Raw genomic sequence first — 16,667 nt, 5'->3', positions numbered from 1 at the left:
GGGAAGGGGGGACCCCACTGTGAGCCAGCTCCCCTCACCCAATGCCCACTACACACCACTCCCTATCCCTTTCACTTTCCCTCTCCAAACACAGGCTGTAACTCCAGGTCTGTAAACACACCTTGAGCCACCCCCTTTATTAAGCCCCATATGGGTCTGGACCCTAGAGTCTAAACCAAGATTTCCCAATTAGTAGATCAAGACCTCTGAATGGACCTCAAATTTTTATTTGATCAATCTCCAAACCACTTACAGATGCCAACCCCAATACCATTCCAGGCAGCCCCAATCTCACACCTCAGCCCCAATCCCACCTTTCAGTGATCATAAATAACACTTACAAAGACAGACTGCCTCTGGCCTGACCATCACCCCCACACCTTTCTTGTATTTGTGGCCCAGCCAGTATGGGCTAAGGCAGTCTTCCCACTGCTGCCCCCCCCCACTTCTCCCTTCCCTTGGCTCTTGTCCCATCTGTTCCTCCTGTCTGGTCTCCCCCTCAGCTGGTACTGCAGGAAGATAACGGGATGTTATATTTTTATCCTGATGTTCTCCCTGAAGGTGGGGAACAGGGCACTACTGCACCTGGCAGCAGTAGCAACAGCCACTCACACTGTGGCTAAGATGGAGAGGAGATAGGGTGGGAAGACCCCTGGGCCTTGAGGTGGATGCCAAAGAGTAAAGCTGCCCCTGTTCTGCATGGAAAGGGTCAGAAGGACCTGCCTTAGGATCAAAAGTGCTTTGTGGGCAATGTGTATTCACATGCCAGGAATCCCCTCTTGTGGCTTTGGGCAAGAGGTGGGGGCATTGCGCCAGTGGAAATTCCTTTTCTGATAACTGGACCATTTTCTCTTTTCCTCCCTCCTTATGCAAAAGCAGCAGGGCCAAGAGGGGAAATCTGGGGCCTGGAAATGTTAAAGTCATTACTAAGGGGAAAAAAATCTCAGGACCCTCTGTACTGTGCACTTCAAGGGTCAGACAGGAAACAGGCAGCCCCCCAGTCCTTCCTCTACCCTTCTCTCTGCCTCCAGAACAGGAGCTGCTGCTAATGCTGCTCTCAGTACTCTGGAGCTTCCCCCCCACCTCAAGATGTCCTGAGCCTCAATACTTGGCCCCGTTCTGGCCTTGGCAGCCCCTGACACCCATGGCCTCTCACTGTCCCTCTTGTTCTGAAATGCGGCTCTCTTTGCCATCCTCCTGGGTGACTGGCTGGCCCCGAAGTAAGGTTTCCTGCACAGGGAGGGGATCCTCTTCATTCTCCTGGGGACTTTCTCTACCCATATCCTCTAGCTGGAGATCCTGTTCAGGACAAAGAGTCATGTTGAGGGCAGCAGCCTTTACAAATAAGAGTTCTCCCCCGTGAGACAAAGAGTGTCGTGCTAAACATTCTGAGGTAGAAGAGGATGGGGGTGAAGGAGGGAGGGACGTGCATACTCCCTTCTCTGGCTGTTCCCCAGTATGCATGAAGGTATGGGGAGGAACAGAATTCTAGGCTCCTTTCCATGGGTTCCTCCTGCCCCCTGCTGGCCACAGCATGAATCACAACAGTCTTTAACCCTCAAAAGGAGGGGGATGGAATCCAAGGTCATAATTTCTAGAGTTGTAAAGTACTTAGATTAGATCTAAAATGATCTAATCCAGCCTTTTCAATTTGAAGAAGAGAAAACTGAAGCCCCAAAAGGTTAATGATTTGGCCAAGGTCACACAAGTAGGACACAGCAAAGCCAGGATTAGAACCCAAGTTTTTCCACCTCTGAATCCAGTCATTTAAGTCCTGCCACAAAGCCACAAGCCCTCTCTTCTCTCCTCCTCCCACAGATCCTGCCTTTGCTGCCACCTCTAAGGCTTGGGAAAAGACAAGCACCTGACTGTTCAGAAGACTGGAAAAAAGCCAGGTACATTAGCTGCCAGACCTTGACACCTGGATTGCCACCAGCTGTGTAGGAAGGTCAGGTTCAAGCCCCAGGACTAGGAATAGGTAGAGAATCATAGAGTTATAGAGGATGCAGTACAGTCCTCTCATTTTACAGAGGAGGATACTGAGAACTGGAGAGGGGAAGGGACCCACCCAAGGTCACACGGAGTCCAGTTCACCTGACTCCCAGCTTAGTGGGAGCTTTCTGCTCCACCAGGAGGGTGCTAATAACCAGGTTTTGAGGCACAAGAAAAAAAAATAAACTTCCATGGGTAGGCCCTATCCAAATAATGAGAGGATACTGGCCATGACGATGGAAAGGGAAGCCAGTTCTTGCTGTTCAAATGTGGATGCCAGTGACTCACTCTCTTCTTCCAGTCTGCTGAACCCTGTCTAGATCTCAGGAAATAAAACTAGCTCAGGAAATGACCTACCTTGTTCTTCGGCTCCTTGAAACCCAGACCTGAATGGGAAATTGGGAGGAGAGAAATGTTAAGGTCAAGAAAGAGAGACTTCACCCTGTGCCCTTTCCTTTACCTCCTTGGGTCTTTGTCCCACCTCTCCCCAGGAGAACCTCCCATCACCCAGTCCAATCCCGGACTCACATCTCCAGTGCAGCAAGCCGATGATAATAAATAAAATTCCTGCTATGATGGGGATCAGCACCAAGAAACCCATTCGAGATTGGGGACCTGGAGAAAACTGGGCTTTAGCAAAACCTCCCCCAAGTATCTCCATCCTCCTAGAATCTTTTGTTCCCCCCACTTTTCCCATCCCTGGTCCACTGCCCCATCCCCTCCACACACACACCCCCACTCAGAATCCTTTCTTTCTCACAGAATACTAGAACGTCTGATCTGGAAAGAGACTTAGTGATTGTCTGGTCTAACCCCTCGATTACTGCTGAGGAAGCAGTGGCATAGAGAGGTGAAATGACTCATTCACAGTCACACAGCTAGTCATTGGCAGAACCCAGGTCTTATGACTTTTAACTCCAATGTTCTTTCCACTGTCTCTACCTTTCTACTCTTTGCTGTTACATAACTCTAATGTCTATCTCATCCCTTCCACTCCCCGACCCCAAATCTGACTTCAGTCTTCTGCCATCATCCATCCATAATTACCGTCTTCGCAGAGCACATCTGTTTTATCGGTCCCCTCCTGAACTTCCACCAGTCCTGTGGCTTTGCACCTGGGTAGACACACAAGAACAAGTGCACACAAACAAACACACACACACACACACATAGAGGGACTAAGTTTTTCCAGCTCATGGGGCTTCAAGGCCAGAATTGGAGGAGTCCAATCAATCAAGAAGTCCCTGCTCCTCTGTGCAAGGAACTATGGGAGATGGACAAGGTAACTACAGTCCCTGAACTCAAGGACTTAAAACCAAGTAGGGAAAGCAACCTTAATTAATGCATGATTCAATTCATAAACAATCATAATGCTGCTCATATGTACAATTTGCTCAGCATTTTCCTCACAACAACCCTGGAAGGTGGGGGCACTGGGATTATTGTCCCCATTTTGCAGGTGAGAAATCGGAGTCACAGAGACTTTAAGTGACTGGCCCAAAGAGCAAGTGTCAGAGTCAGGATTCATAGATGAATTCTAGTCTCCTGACTGACTCCAAGTCCAGAGCTCCTCCCACTAGACCACACTGTACAGAACAGTGCATGATCCAAGTGCTAATGTATGGATGGACCATGAGTGCTAGAAAGTTCAGAAAAGGGGAGAGGAAAAAGGATAGTCAGCGAAGGCTTTCAGAGGGAGGTGAGATTTGATGTGCATCTTAAAGATGGAAAGAATTTGGACAGGTTTAGGGGAGAAAGCGTATTCTAGGCCAGGATACTCCATTACACTATAGAATACAAATTAAGAACTGGCAGGGACCTCGGAGGTCATCTGGTTCAACCCCTTTCTTTACCAATAAGGAACAGGGTCAGGGAAGAGGTGAGAGGCAGAACGAGGACATGATCCTCCAGTTTCAAACTGGGTGCTCTTCTCACTGCACCGTAACAATATTAACAAAAGCAGGCTCATGTCTACAGAGATGCTGCAGCAGGCAGTGAGCAACTATGTGGAAGAATGCAGAGGATGGAGGAAAGAACACCAGACCAGCATGGATGTTTATGAGGTCCATTGGACTCTCCCCTCTTAGGGCCTGCTTCCTCCTCTCTGTGAAATGGGTACAATCAGATTCGCACACCATGCCTCCCAGGATTTTGTTGAAAGAAAAATGTATTGTAGATCTTGCAGGAACTATAGGAACGTGAGCTATTGTCATTACTAAGTCCTGGAGAGTAATGAGAAATAAGTTGGGCAGGCATTATTATAAAGGGCTAGGCAGAGCAGTTCAGACCTGATTCATTAAGCAACAAGGAGACCCTGGCAGTGTGTGATCGGTTCATGATAAAAATGAGTGGTTTCAGAAGATAAATCTGGGGCTTGTGGCAGAATAGAAGGGAGGAGACATGAAAGGCCAGGAAGACCAGTCAGGAAACTGCTCTAGTAGTCTGTCTGTGATCTGATGAGAACTGGTGAGGAGAGGAGAGGAGAGGAGAGGAGAGGAGAGGAGAGGAGAGGAGAGGAGAGAGGAGAGGGAGAGGAAGAGGAGAGGAGAGGAGAGGAGAGGAGAGGAGAGGGAGATGGGGAGGGGGAGGGAGCGGGAGGGAGCTCAAGCGCAAGGGAATAACCAGCAGCCTTGGGGACCGACTGAGCTTGGGTGGGAGTTGAAAGAGAAGGAGGAATCAAAACAAAAAGTCTGATGGCATAGAACAAGTACTGAATTTAGACTCAGAGGACCCAAGTTTGAATCCCAACTTTCGGCACTACGTTTGGGGCATGTGGTAAGTTATATGACCTCCCTGAAACATGGCTTCTGCATCCATGAAATGAAAGAGCTGAATAAAATGATATCTGAGTTCCCTTCTAGATCAAAATCTTACAATCTCTGTGAAAATCTTACAAATCTCTGTGATTCTCCCCCCAGGAAGGGTCATAGGTGATCATAGTTTAGGAAATTCCTGATTTTGCAAAGGGGAAACTGAGACCCAGGAAGGTTAAATGCAGCTGCCCTAACTCCAATCCAGTGCACTTTCCACTTAATAAGCCCAGGATGTGATGTTGGGAGGGAAGACAGCTAGGCTAGACTGACAAGTGCAAAGATTTAGTAGGATCAGGAGGCGCTTGCTCACTGGGGACTGCTGCTGTTTTCTGGACCATTGTTTCTCAGTCAGAGCCTCAAACACATAGATGTGTCATGAAGACGTGCTGGGTATAGTCTGAATGTCTGAATTCCTCTCAAACTTTTGCTACTCTGTGACCAGAAAAATGAAGGGTAGGCAAGGGGGTGATTGTGGTGGAGAGAGGAGCAGGGGAAGGGAAGGAAAAGAAAGAAGGAAGGAAGGAGGGAGGGAGGAAGGAAAGAAGGGAAGAAGGGGAGGAAGGGAGGACAGGAAGGAGGGAGGGAAAGAGGGAAGGAGGGAGGATGGAGGGAAGGAAGGACAGATTGAAAGAGAGGAAGGGAATCAAGGAAGGGAGGAAAGGAAGTTAAGAAGAGAGGAAGAAGGGAAGGAGGGAGAGAAGGAAGAAAGAAGAAAGGATTGAGGGGAGGGAAGAAAGGGAGAAAGGGATGGGAGGACAGGAAACAGAGAGAGGGGAAAAAAAGAAGGAAGAAAGTTTGTATAAAAGGCAGAGTAGAAAGTTAGTAGGAAGAGACACCATCTGGTACAACCAGACTTGGAGTAAAAGACATCGGTCTGAGTCCCAACTCTAATGCCTTACTAGACTGACCTTGAGCAAGTACATCATTCAACCTCTCGAGACTCAGCATCCACATCTATAAAATGAATAGAATCACCCTCAAACAGGTACTGGCTGCAAGACTGGGCAAGCCACTTAGCATTTCCTCATCTGGAGGATGGAGATGATAATAATACCTGCATGACCATCGTAAGCGTCAGATGAAATGATCTAGAAAACGCTCCGTAAACCTTAAGGTGTTAGAGAAATTAGCCGCTGTTCTTTATATTGTTGTTACTGTGCTTGTCCTAAGTGCTTCGCAAGGAAAAGCTCTTTATAAACCCTGAGGAACGAAGATGCACTGCTAGTCTTCTTGTCTAGTTGAAAGCATGAGTGTGCCAAAGGACACACACCCACGTGAGTGGATGGCTGGGAAGGATGGGAGAGGCCTTCGCATGCAGTCATGTGTCTTTCAATTTCCCAGGCATGGCATGGACATAAGGCCTAGGAAGCACGACCCCAAGTGAATGAATACTCATGGGCCCAATACCTGGTCCAGGGATGGCACTTTTCAGAAGTAGAGGACACGTTGGAAAAAAAGCCTTTCTTGCAACGTTCACAGATGGTATCAGTAGAACTTGTGCCTGGGAGAAGAGAAGAGAGCAGGGTGGCTGTCGTGGTCACTAATAACCAAGGAACATTTATTAAGTGTCTACTGTGTACCAGGTACTGTGGTAAGCACTGGCCCTCAAGGGGCTTACTATCTAATGGGCGAAGATAATACATAAAAAGGAAGCTGAAACATGGATGGGGGGCAGAGCGTATTCAGCATGGGGGTTATGGCGTTCGGAGCTGAAATACAGCGGAACAGCTGATGATAATGATGTTAGCTGGGCAAGTCTGAGCCCTTTATGTAGGGAGGCCTTGGGAAGAGTTCATTTCTCTGCCCTCCGGTTCTTCAATCAGAGGGAAAAGGCCCCTGAGGCTGTCACCTTGGGGTAGGTCTGGAAGACCATTAAGTCAGGCTCCTTTGGCCTATGGAAGCAATAGCCATTCAGGAGCAAGGGTCAGGAGTAAGCTTGACACCAGCTGACCTATCCCTGTTCTCCAGTTGCATCCTGCAGGACTTTGAATCCTCCCTTCCTCCCCCTTTCCCTTCTCCTGGAGCTGGGAATGGCTGGAACCTCTGGCAAGGGAAACTACAGAAGACATCTAGTCCCTGCTGACTGGTGCCAGTTTAGGGCCTGAGGACCTCCCCTCCCTACCTCAATTCCTTTCCTCTCTCTGGAAGAAGTAACAGGAATGGTAAGTGGGAATTTCTGGCCAAATGCAGATAGAAGAGATGAAGAACACCTTTTCCCTCCTCAGCTTTGGCCCTGGTGTCACTCACTCCCCCCATACTTCCTGGACTAGAATCTTAGATATGAAAGAGACTTTAGAACACAGACTATCAGATCTGGAAGAGACTTAGAAATACAGAAGTCGGAGCTGGAAGAGGTGAGAGACCATCTAGCTTGACCTCCTTATTTCATGAAGGGGGAAACTGAGGCACTCCCTGAGTGAGGCTACTCACCAGCCTCCTTGACTCCAAAGCCTGATGGGCAAGGGCTATGGCTGCTGCAGCTCTCACACTCCGGGCTAGTGCAGTGAAAACCTTTTGTGCAAATGCAGATAGTGTCCTTTTCCAAGGAGCCTTCCTCCTGAATCTTGAGGTGCAAATCTAAGCAGAGAGGGCAGTGAGGGGCCAGGGATGAGAGGAAAAGAGTCAGATCTCCCTGCCCAGCTCTTTCCTGCCCCAGAATCCACTAACCCACAAGCACAGCTATAGTGGGACATATGCCCTCTCCCTTTCCCCTGGTTCCCCATCACCATCACCATCATCCCCATCACCCCCACCATCCCACCATCCCCACCACCATCTCCCCACCATCACCATCACCCCCACCACGACCATCATCACTATCACTACTACCATCTGCCCCTCACCATCCCCACCACCACCACACTCGGTCCACATACTGGGATCGCAGTATTTGTGTTGATGGCAGTATTTATCATGGTTCCAGGAAGACTGAAACTCGCCCTCTTCACAAGGCTCGCACTGGGTTTCAGTGTCCTCATTGCAATCAGTGACCAACTTAGTTCCTGGAAGATGTCAAGAGAAGAGAAAGCTCCAGCCAGGCCAGAACCTCACATTTCTTTAACACAAGGAGATTTACAAAGCACTTTTCTCACAAAGGGCCCTGGGAGCTAGGTAGTACTAGCATTTAATAAGTCCACAAGCATTAACTGCCTACTATGTGCCAAGCACTGTATTAGGCATATTATTGTACCTACTTTAGAGATGAGGAAACTGAGGAATAGGGGACTTGGAGGGGGGGTCACACAGCACACATGACAATGTATGTATATATGTGCCAAAGTCACATGACCAGTATGGATTAGAGCCGGGATTCGAATCCAGGTCTCCTCATTCCTAGCCTAGTCATATTTTCATATACCTGGAGAGCACTTCTTACAGCAGATCCCATTCATCAAGTATTGGCTATTCTCGCAAGAAATGGATGGTTTCATATGGACCTGAAAAGAGAAAAATCACAAGATTCCCAATTTGGAAAAACCATAAGAGACCAGCTGCCTGCCTCTAACTAAGTGAATGACAATTGTCTAGCCTGAATAGTTTAGATCAGAGGTGTCAGCAACACTCCTGAGAGCCACCAGAACTAAAATTTTCTGTATAAACAAAGCCTATGCAATAAAGATTAGGAGGGAAGTAGAAATAGGAGAAAATCTTTACAACCAGTGTCTCTGATAAAGGCCTCGTATTCAAAATATACAGGGAACTGAGCCAAATTTATAGGAATACAAGTCATTCCCCAATTGAGAAATGGTCAAAGGATATGAACAGGCAGTTTTCAGAGGAAGAAATTAAAGATCTATAGTCATATGACAAAATGCTCTAGATCACTATTGATTAGAGGAAATGTGAATCAAAACACTCTTAGGTACCACATCTCTCCTGTCAGATTGGCTAACATGACAAAACAGGGAAAATCATAAATGCTAGAGAGGATGTGGGAAATTAGAACATCATTACATTGTTGATGGAGTTGTGAACTGATCCAGCCATTCTGGAGAGCAATTTGGAACTATGCCCAAGGGGCTATAAAAATGTGCATACCCAGAGGGGAGGGGGGTGATAGAGGGGCGGGCTGACTGGGGAACAGGGCAACCAGAATTTATGCCATCTTGGAGTGGGGGGGAGGGTAGAAATGGGGAGAAAATTTGTAATTCAAACTGTTGTGAAAATCAATGCTGAAAAACAAATATGTTAAATAAATAAATTTAAATTAAATTTTAAAAAATGTGCATACCCTTTGGCCCAGCTTCTAGGGTTGTATCCCAAAGAGATCAAACAAGTGGGAAAGGGACCCATATGTACAAAAATATTTATAGCAGCTCTTTTTGTGGTGGCAAAGAATTGGAAATTAAAGGGATGCCCATCAATTGGGGAATGGCTAAACAAATTGTGGTATATGAATGTAATGGAATACTATTGTGCTATAAGAAATGAGGAGCAGATGGACTTCATTATAACCTGGAACGACATATGTGAACTGATGCCGAATGTGGGGAGCAGAACCAGGAGGTCATTATACACGATTACAGACACACTGTATCTGTAAGGACTAACTTTGATAGACTTGACTCCTCTCATCAATGCAAGCAAAGACAGCTCCAAAAGACTCATGATGGAAAAAGCTATGCACATCCAGAGAAAGAATTATGGAGTCTGAATGCAGATTGAGGCGAACATTTTGCTCTCTTTTTTTTTCCTTCTTTTTTGGTTCCATTTCTTCTTTCTCGTGATTCATTCCATTGGTTATAATTCTCCTTTACAATTGGACTATCATGTAAATAATTTCAATGTGAAGGTATATGTAGAACCTACATTGAATTACATACCATCTTGTGGGGGAGAGGGAAGGAGAGAGAGGGAGAGAAAATTTGGAACCCAAAAACTTGTGGAACTAAAAATAAAAAATAAATTTATTAAAATTAAAAAATGCAATTGGGAAATATTTGACAAAATAAGATAAAAATACAATAGAACATAGATAATGTAAATAGGTGGTTTTCCAAGTCAATAAATGGTGCAAGGATCCTTATGTACAGTTTAGTGATCTCCACACACTAGAACTATTCAAGAGATTTAAATAAGTCTGAATCATGAAGTTAAAAGTGAGAGTTATTCTCCTGATTCAGCCTCTAATCATCCTGACAGAGTGACCCTGGCCAAATCTCTGAACCCCTCAGTGCCTCAAGCAGCTCTAAAACCAAGGGTCAGAACAGTTGCTTATCTTTATGGGTAGAAGGAGAAGGGTGTTGCTGACAAAGTTAAATTTTCAGCGTGATCATCGATATGTCCGAAATCAGCAAACTGTACTGGAAACCTTGGGATTTGCCCTGTTGTTTTGGTGTTTGTCTAGACTTAACAAAGTGATGGAGAAAAGGTTACTGACTCAGATGAAACTTAAAAGTGCATCCTGGGTTTCTGGAGAGCCAGTTGTTAAATGTTTACCAGAATGCCCCCTAGTGTTTCATTATCTGGAGTTCTGTAAGCCAATGAAATCACAGATGCAAGCCCCAACACACACACACACACACACACACACCACATTTTAAACCACATTGCAGCTTCAGCCAACAGTAATGGTAAGAGTCAAGGGACCTATGTTCAGATTCTGGTACTGCCACCTGTGTGACCATGGGAAAATCACTTAACATCTCTGGGTCTCAGTTTTCTTATCTGCAAAATGGGAAAGGTTGGGCTAGATGATCTCTTGTGTTTCTTCTAATCCTAAATCCTATTATCTTAAAAATACCAAATGAATTGATCTAAATTGGAACTGAGAAAGAGAGTGGAAAAGTTCTAGGTGTGGAGTTAGAGGACTGAGATTCCCACCCAGCTTTGCTACTTATTCAAAGTCAAACCCAATTCTCCTGGCTGTTGGTCTATAGTCTTTCCCCTGCACCAGATGGAATGGTTTATCCAGCCTCTGCTTAGACACTTCCAGTGACAGAAAACTCACTGCCTGATGAGGCAGTCTATTACTACTTTACCTCTACACCATACTGCCCCTTCTCTTCTCCCCATTTATTATTTCCTTCAAGGCACATCTTCTTCCACACAAACTGCAGTCCATTTTCATTAACTGTGGCTTCCTACCTCCCCTTGTTCCCTGTCTCTGTCCCTGTCTCTCTATCTGTGATTCTGTGTCCCTGTGTCTGCCTTTGTCCCTGTGTCTCCTGACTCTATGTCTCTGCCTGTCTTTGTCTCTGTATCTCTGTTTCTGTGTGTCTCTATCTGTCTCTGTCTGTCCCTTTTCTGCTTGTCTTTGTCTCTGTGTCTCTGTCCCTGTCTCTGTCTATATTTGTCTTTCTCTCTGCCTCTGTGTCTGTCCCTGTCTTTTCTCTGTCTCCGACTCTATGTCCCTGTCTCTGTCTTGTCTCTGGTCTCTGTTTTTGTCTATGCCTCTGTTGTCTTTGTCACTGTGTCCCTGTCTCTGTCTATCTTTATCTCTGCATCTCTGACACTGTGTCTCTGTCTGTCTTTGTCTCTGTGTCTCCATCTCTATCTTTCTCCCCTCCTCCTCCACCCCCAGTACTACCGTATTCTTTTATTGGACCCAACTGAAGTCAGTTGAGTTTGTTGCAGGTGAGCTCTGGCCTTCAGGAAAGCTAGCAAGACAATACATATGTACGGCAATTAATTACATTTTACAGCCAGTAGCAGAACCCCCAGCACCTTATACAGCAAACTTGGGAGGACTGACTCAGTAACAGCTTACAAAGCAGATGAGTGCACGGGAGATGTTTGTCCCCCTAGCAACATCAGCCTTCTCCCAGTGCAGATGATCCTGCAGGGGGCTGGGTGAGAGTGTGGGTGGCTAAGTACTAGCCATCAGAGGATCCCTGGGCTAGAAGGAACTGGGAGCTCATCTAGTTTAAGTCTACATCCCATCCTTTACTCTTCAGTCCAGCATCCAATGGCACAGATCCCCTCTGAAGCATCCCCACAAAACACCCATCGCTTTCTCCTCCAACACAGCCCATGACAGAAGCCAGTCCACTGCATCATTGGACAGCTTCTATGCTAGGAAGTTCTTCCTTCTAGGGAACTAGAATATAATAAGGACAATAATAATAGCTAGCATTCACGTGGAGCTTTAAGGTTTACAAAACACTTTATAAATGTTATCTTATTTGATGCTCACAAATACCCTGGGAAGTGCTATTATTATCCTCATTTTCCAGCTGAGAAAAGGGGCAGCTGGATGGTGCAGTGAGTAGAGCACTAGCCCTGGGGTCAGTGGGACCTGAGTTCAAATCTGGCCTCAGACACTTGACACACTTACTAGCTGTGTGACCTTGGGAAAGTCACTTAAATCCAATTGCCCTGCCTTCCCCCCTCCAAAAAAAAAGAGAGAGAGAAAACTAGGGCTGAGAGAGATTAAATGACTTTTCCAGGGTCACACAGATACTAAGTGTCTGAGGCCACATTTGAACTCAGGTTCCTGAGGCCAGGTCCCACCCTCTAACCACTGTGCCACCTTGTGGAGTTTAATCCCTCTTCAGACAATCCTTCAAGTACAGTCTTTAAAGAAAGCAAACACGATGCTGATAGAATCCATTCTCCATCCAAGTCTCTCTCCCCAGTTCTTTCAAGCTCAGAGCCAGCTGGTGGCTCAATGGGCTTGGAGTCAGGAAGACCTGAGTTCAGATTCAGCCTCAGACAGTTACTAGCTTTGTGATCCTGGGGCACATAACGTTTGCTTCCCTCAACAGTAAAACGGAGGAATAAGTAGCACCTACCTTGCAGCCTAGCACACAGTAGGTGCTATATAAATGCTGACTCCCTTTCCTCCACTGACACAGTTTTGAGTCTTTTCATGTTGGTTGCCTTCCTCAAGACACACTCAAGTTTGCCAACATTGTTGCTAAAATATGACATAGGTGTCACAGGGGACAAAACGCAACACTCCAGGTGAGTTCTGACCAGGCAAACAAGTGGGATGGACATGACTTCCCTGTTTCAGAACCATACTATTGATTCATATCGAGCTTTCAGCCAATTAAAACCCCCAGGTAATTTTCATGAACAAGAGTCTGGCCCCACATCCCCCATTTTATATTGGTACAGGTGAGTTTTTGGACCTAAACACAGAATTTTACATCCATCTCATGAAACTGAAAATGTAAATAAAAAAATTCAAGACATACTATACTTAATATTAAGAAATGACCTCAAAAACAAAAACCCCATACAGGCAGATGGTCCTGGATTTTAGTGGATTGGAAGGTTGCCATTCAGTAATACTCTAAGCCTCTGAAATTTAGGAAAGAACACAGAACCCCAAATGGGAAAATGGCCAGACAAGCCTTCCAGCCTAAAATACAAGAGCCTGTGGTGGATCTTATCATACAATAGTCATTTCAGCTACACACACACACCACACACACCATTAGATCCAGTTAGAAGGACTTTAGTGATCATTGATTCAACTCCTTCATTTAGAGAGGAGGAACTGAGACCCAAAGAAGAAACTGAGGTCCAAAGAAATTCAGTCGTTTGCCCAAGGTCACACACATAATAAGTAGTAAAAGCAGAATGGGGATTCCTGTTTTCTAACCCTAATCCAATGTTCTTATATTGTAACAGAGGAGAATGACTGCTAAAGAATAGGCGACAGTTACATAGGACTTAATAGTTTACCATTTTACAAAGCCTTTTAGCGCCAGTATCAGTATCCCTATTTTGCAGATGAACAAACTGAGGCTTAAAATGGGGACACGACTTACTTAAGCTCATATAACTAGCAAGTTTTGGATCTGAGCCCAGAATTTGGGAATTCTGACTCCAAGTCTAGTGCTCTTCAGTCCAGTAACCAATACAATTAACTCTGTCATAAAAAGAAATCAATCTACGATGAACCTGTGAGCCCTTAGCTCTGCTCCTCCTGTCACAAAATGCTCTCAACGGGAGTGCACATGGCTAAAGAATTCTTCTCCCTATTTTTGGGGAGCTCAGCCCTTGCCTGGTGGAAGAACTTAGAATGGTGGGGGGGCAAGTGAGCCTGACCCTACAGTTCATCTCCTTTCTACCAGCCTCTTCCTCCCATGTGGTCCCTTCCACAAAGGCTCATTCTTCCATATCTGGCTCCACCCTCCCCTCTCTCTATCTGTACTAGCCCTCTTAACTTTTGTACTCAGTGAAAATGAAAGTGAGGGGCAGAAGTAGCTTTGCCTTTCCCCTCCCACCGGGAACCCAACTCCTTCCCAGCAATCCCCCCAGGCTTGTTTATTCCTGTATAGCCATCACTCTAGTTTTACAGCTTCACTGACAATACCCCCCCCACCCTGGGTGAAATGGGGTGGAGAAGGGGGGGCGACGCAGCAGACCAGGTACAAGGGGAATTCCCACCCTCCAAAATGAGGAACTATCCAAAAACTGAGAAGGGTGTGGGTCTTTATGAATTCCCCAGTGATACGCTTGGGCAATCCTGTGCTTCAGAGTGTGTGTGTGTGTGTGTGTGTGTGTGATGGCTCCAGAGACACCATCACCCTGGGGCAGTGTACTCCAGCGCCTTCTGAGAGACTGTCTGGTTGAGAGAAAGAAGATTGTTCCTAATTCAGTGTGGGCAAGTCATTTCATCTCACTGAGCCTCAGTTTCCTCTTATGTCAATTGGAAGAGTTAAACTAAAGCAGTCTCTAAGGTACCCTCCAACTCTACAATTTCATAAGTCTTAGGCCCCTTCCAGCTCTGTCATGGTGTAGTCTAAGAACTAGGAAGTTCTGATGTTTTACATTCTACAGGTCCTTTCAGCTCTGACAGTATATGTTCACAGGATCATAGATATTTGACTTGGATTTTTGAAATCGATCTAGATCTTCTTATGAAGAAATTAAGGGTTAGGGGGGTGAAATGATTTCCTCCAGGTCACACCGGTTCTAAGTGACAGAGCAGGGATTTGAACTTGGGTGTCCGATTCCAAATGTAATGTCTCTTCCACTGATTGTTCACTTCCCTCTAAAGTCCTTTCTAGTTCTGACATTCTCTGTTCCACTGTTTCTCTCCAATTTTGGCATTTTGTTTTCCAAGCCTCTTTCAAATCGAACATTCCAAATTCTCAGTTCAAAAAACAGATCCCAATGACTTGTTTCATTTAGCTCCCTGATGCCATCCCTGAAATTGTGTCCATTTCTTTGAGTTAGGGAGTCATAGGGTATTTCCCTGGGCATTTCCCCTGAGACTAGACCAGTGGTCCTATAAAGATATGGTAGCCTTGCCTGCTGTTGTCTCCCCCTTCCCCTTCTCTAAGGAGTTTCAACCCTTCACTTATCTTTCCCTCTATCCACAGAAAGGGCACAGAAGGGAAGCACTGATAAGACTCTCCCCAAGTTGTTGAGGATCCCATGACCGTGTAGAGAGCTTGTTACCAGATGCAACAGCATCCTGTAATATGTGAAAAAGACAGGAAACTGGGCTTTTTCCACCTCTTCCTATTCCATTCCATTTCCTTTCTGGCCTAGAGACCAGCATCCTATCTGTAACCTCGATTCTTTAGTCAGCCAGTCCCAGGGGTTTAAGGCTGAACATAGACTCCTGGGCCCTAGCTCTGTGCCAGCTGAGAGGCAGTCTCACCTCTTTCTCCTTGAAGTGCCAGTGATAATATTCCCACAAAAACTCTGGACTGGACATAATACCAACTCAAAGAATGCGGAATGAATTGGATCAGCTCTACTAAGTAAGGCCCTGGTTGCCTCAGACCCTTAAAGCTGACTGCAAGGAACAGCCCATGGATGAATGACCTGTTGCCTGGCAGTTAGTGGGGTGACCCACAGCTCACTCCCTTTAAACTGGCGATAAGGAAAGTCGTCCTCTCCCACCAGGTCATTTCCCTTCCCCGACCCTCTCTCTCTGTACCTTTTGTTCAACTTTCAGCTTCTTCCCACCTTTTATTAGTTGATCTCTCCAAGAAAATAAGTCAATATTAGACCTGGTGAAGGAGGAACCTCAGAGAGTCCGTTATCCTCATTTCACAGAGAAAGAAACTGAGGTGTAAGTAAAGAGGGCACCTTTCGGGATCCAGACTACGGCCAGATGGGTGAGCCCTTTCCAAAAAGCCCTTCTTTTCTTCCCATCCCACCCCAAGTTTTAGAACCCAACCTGGCCTCCCTGGACGGAGAAGGGGAATGAAGGGGTAGGAAGTCAACTCACCGCGGTGAAAACGCAGGCCCACAGCAGACAGAACAGGATCATGGCTGGACTGGATGAGAGCTCCAAAGGAGATGAGGATGACCAGGTGCCGGCGTTTTAATAATCCCCTACAAACCACGTGGAAGCTCCACCCATAACATGGGCGGGGCACCTCGAGTCAATCGCAGCAAATGTTGGCGGGAGAGCCAGAACCCCGGAGAGCCCCCTGGCCGCACCTCCGTTAGTCTTTTCCATGGATATTCCGAGTTTGAACGGTTTTCCGACATCAGTTAAGAGGACTCTTCCTAGCACCCCAGCTTCGTTTCCCCGTACTTCCAACCCTTGTAGTGGGATTCCAGAGGGCAGTAAAAGCAGGAAAGAGGTATCCTGTCTATGCTCCAGTGATTATAGGAGCCATGAACTGGGTCGCGCCTGTGGGGCTGGAGACCCCCTGGGGTAGGGAAGCAACCCTGCTCCACCCCCACCCCCATCCACCGAGCCGACAGAACTGAAAGTCTGTCCCCCCGCCCTCTCTGGGCTCTCTGCCAGCTTTTTTAGAGGAAGTCCCCTGGGAGAAGTGCAGCTTGAGAGGAGAGCGGGGGTGTTTGCGAGGAAAGGAGTTTCCCAAACTGAGTTTCTCTTTCATTCCTAAGGAAATTCCAGACTAAGCGAGGGAGCCGGGAGGGTGGGGAGAGGCTGCTCGATGCGCGTCTCTGTCCCAACTCTAAGACCGAAACTGACAG

The 16,667-nt window shown here is 46.5% G+C and overlaps 1 protein-coding gene across 1 annotated transcript; it reads right to left on the bottom strand.

Moving 5' to 3' along the window:
- Positions 1-211: 211 nt before the first annotated feature.
- CD40 (CD40 molecule) lies at positions 212-16,399 on the bottom strand. Its single transcript, XM_036748123.1, has 9 exons — positions 15,946-16,399; positions 8,164-8,242; positions 7,682-7,807; positions 7,236-7,382; positions 6,213-6,306; positions 3,040-3,107; positions 2,521-2,607; positions 2,350-2,378; positions 212-1,299 (listed from the first exon to the last, which is right to left on the bottom strand). Exons 1-9 carry the CDS (start codon positions 15,985-15,987, stop codon positions 1,153-1,155), a joined length of 819 nt encoding a protein of 272 aa, XP_036604018.1. The 5' UTR covers positions 15,988-16,399; the 3' UTR covers positions 212-1,152.
- Positions 16,400-16,667: the final 268 nt, after the last annotated feature.

The sequence above is a fragment of the Trichosurus vulpecula genome, chromosome 3, assembly GCF_011100635.1.
Source record: "Trichosurus vulpecula isolate mTriVul1 chromosome 3, mTriVul1.pri, whole genome shotgun sequence".
In the NCBI taxonomy this organism is placed as follows: domain Eukaryota; kingdom Metazoa; phylum Chordata; class Mammalia; order Diprotodontia; family Phalangeridae; genus Trichosurus; species Trichosurus vulpecula.
Note: the sequence above shows the minus strand (reverse complement) of the source record. Positions and strands in the feature narration are given on the sequence as shown.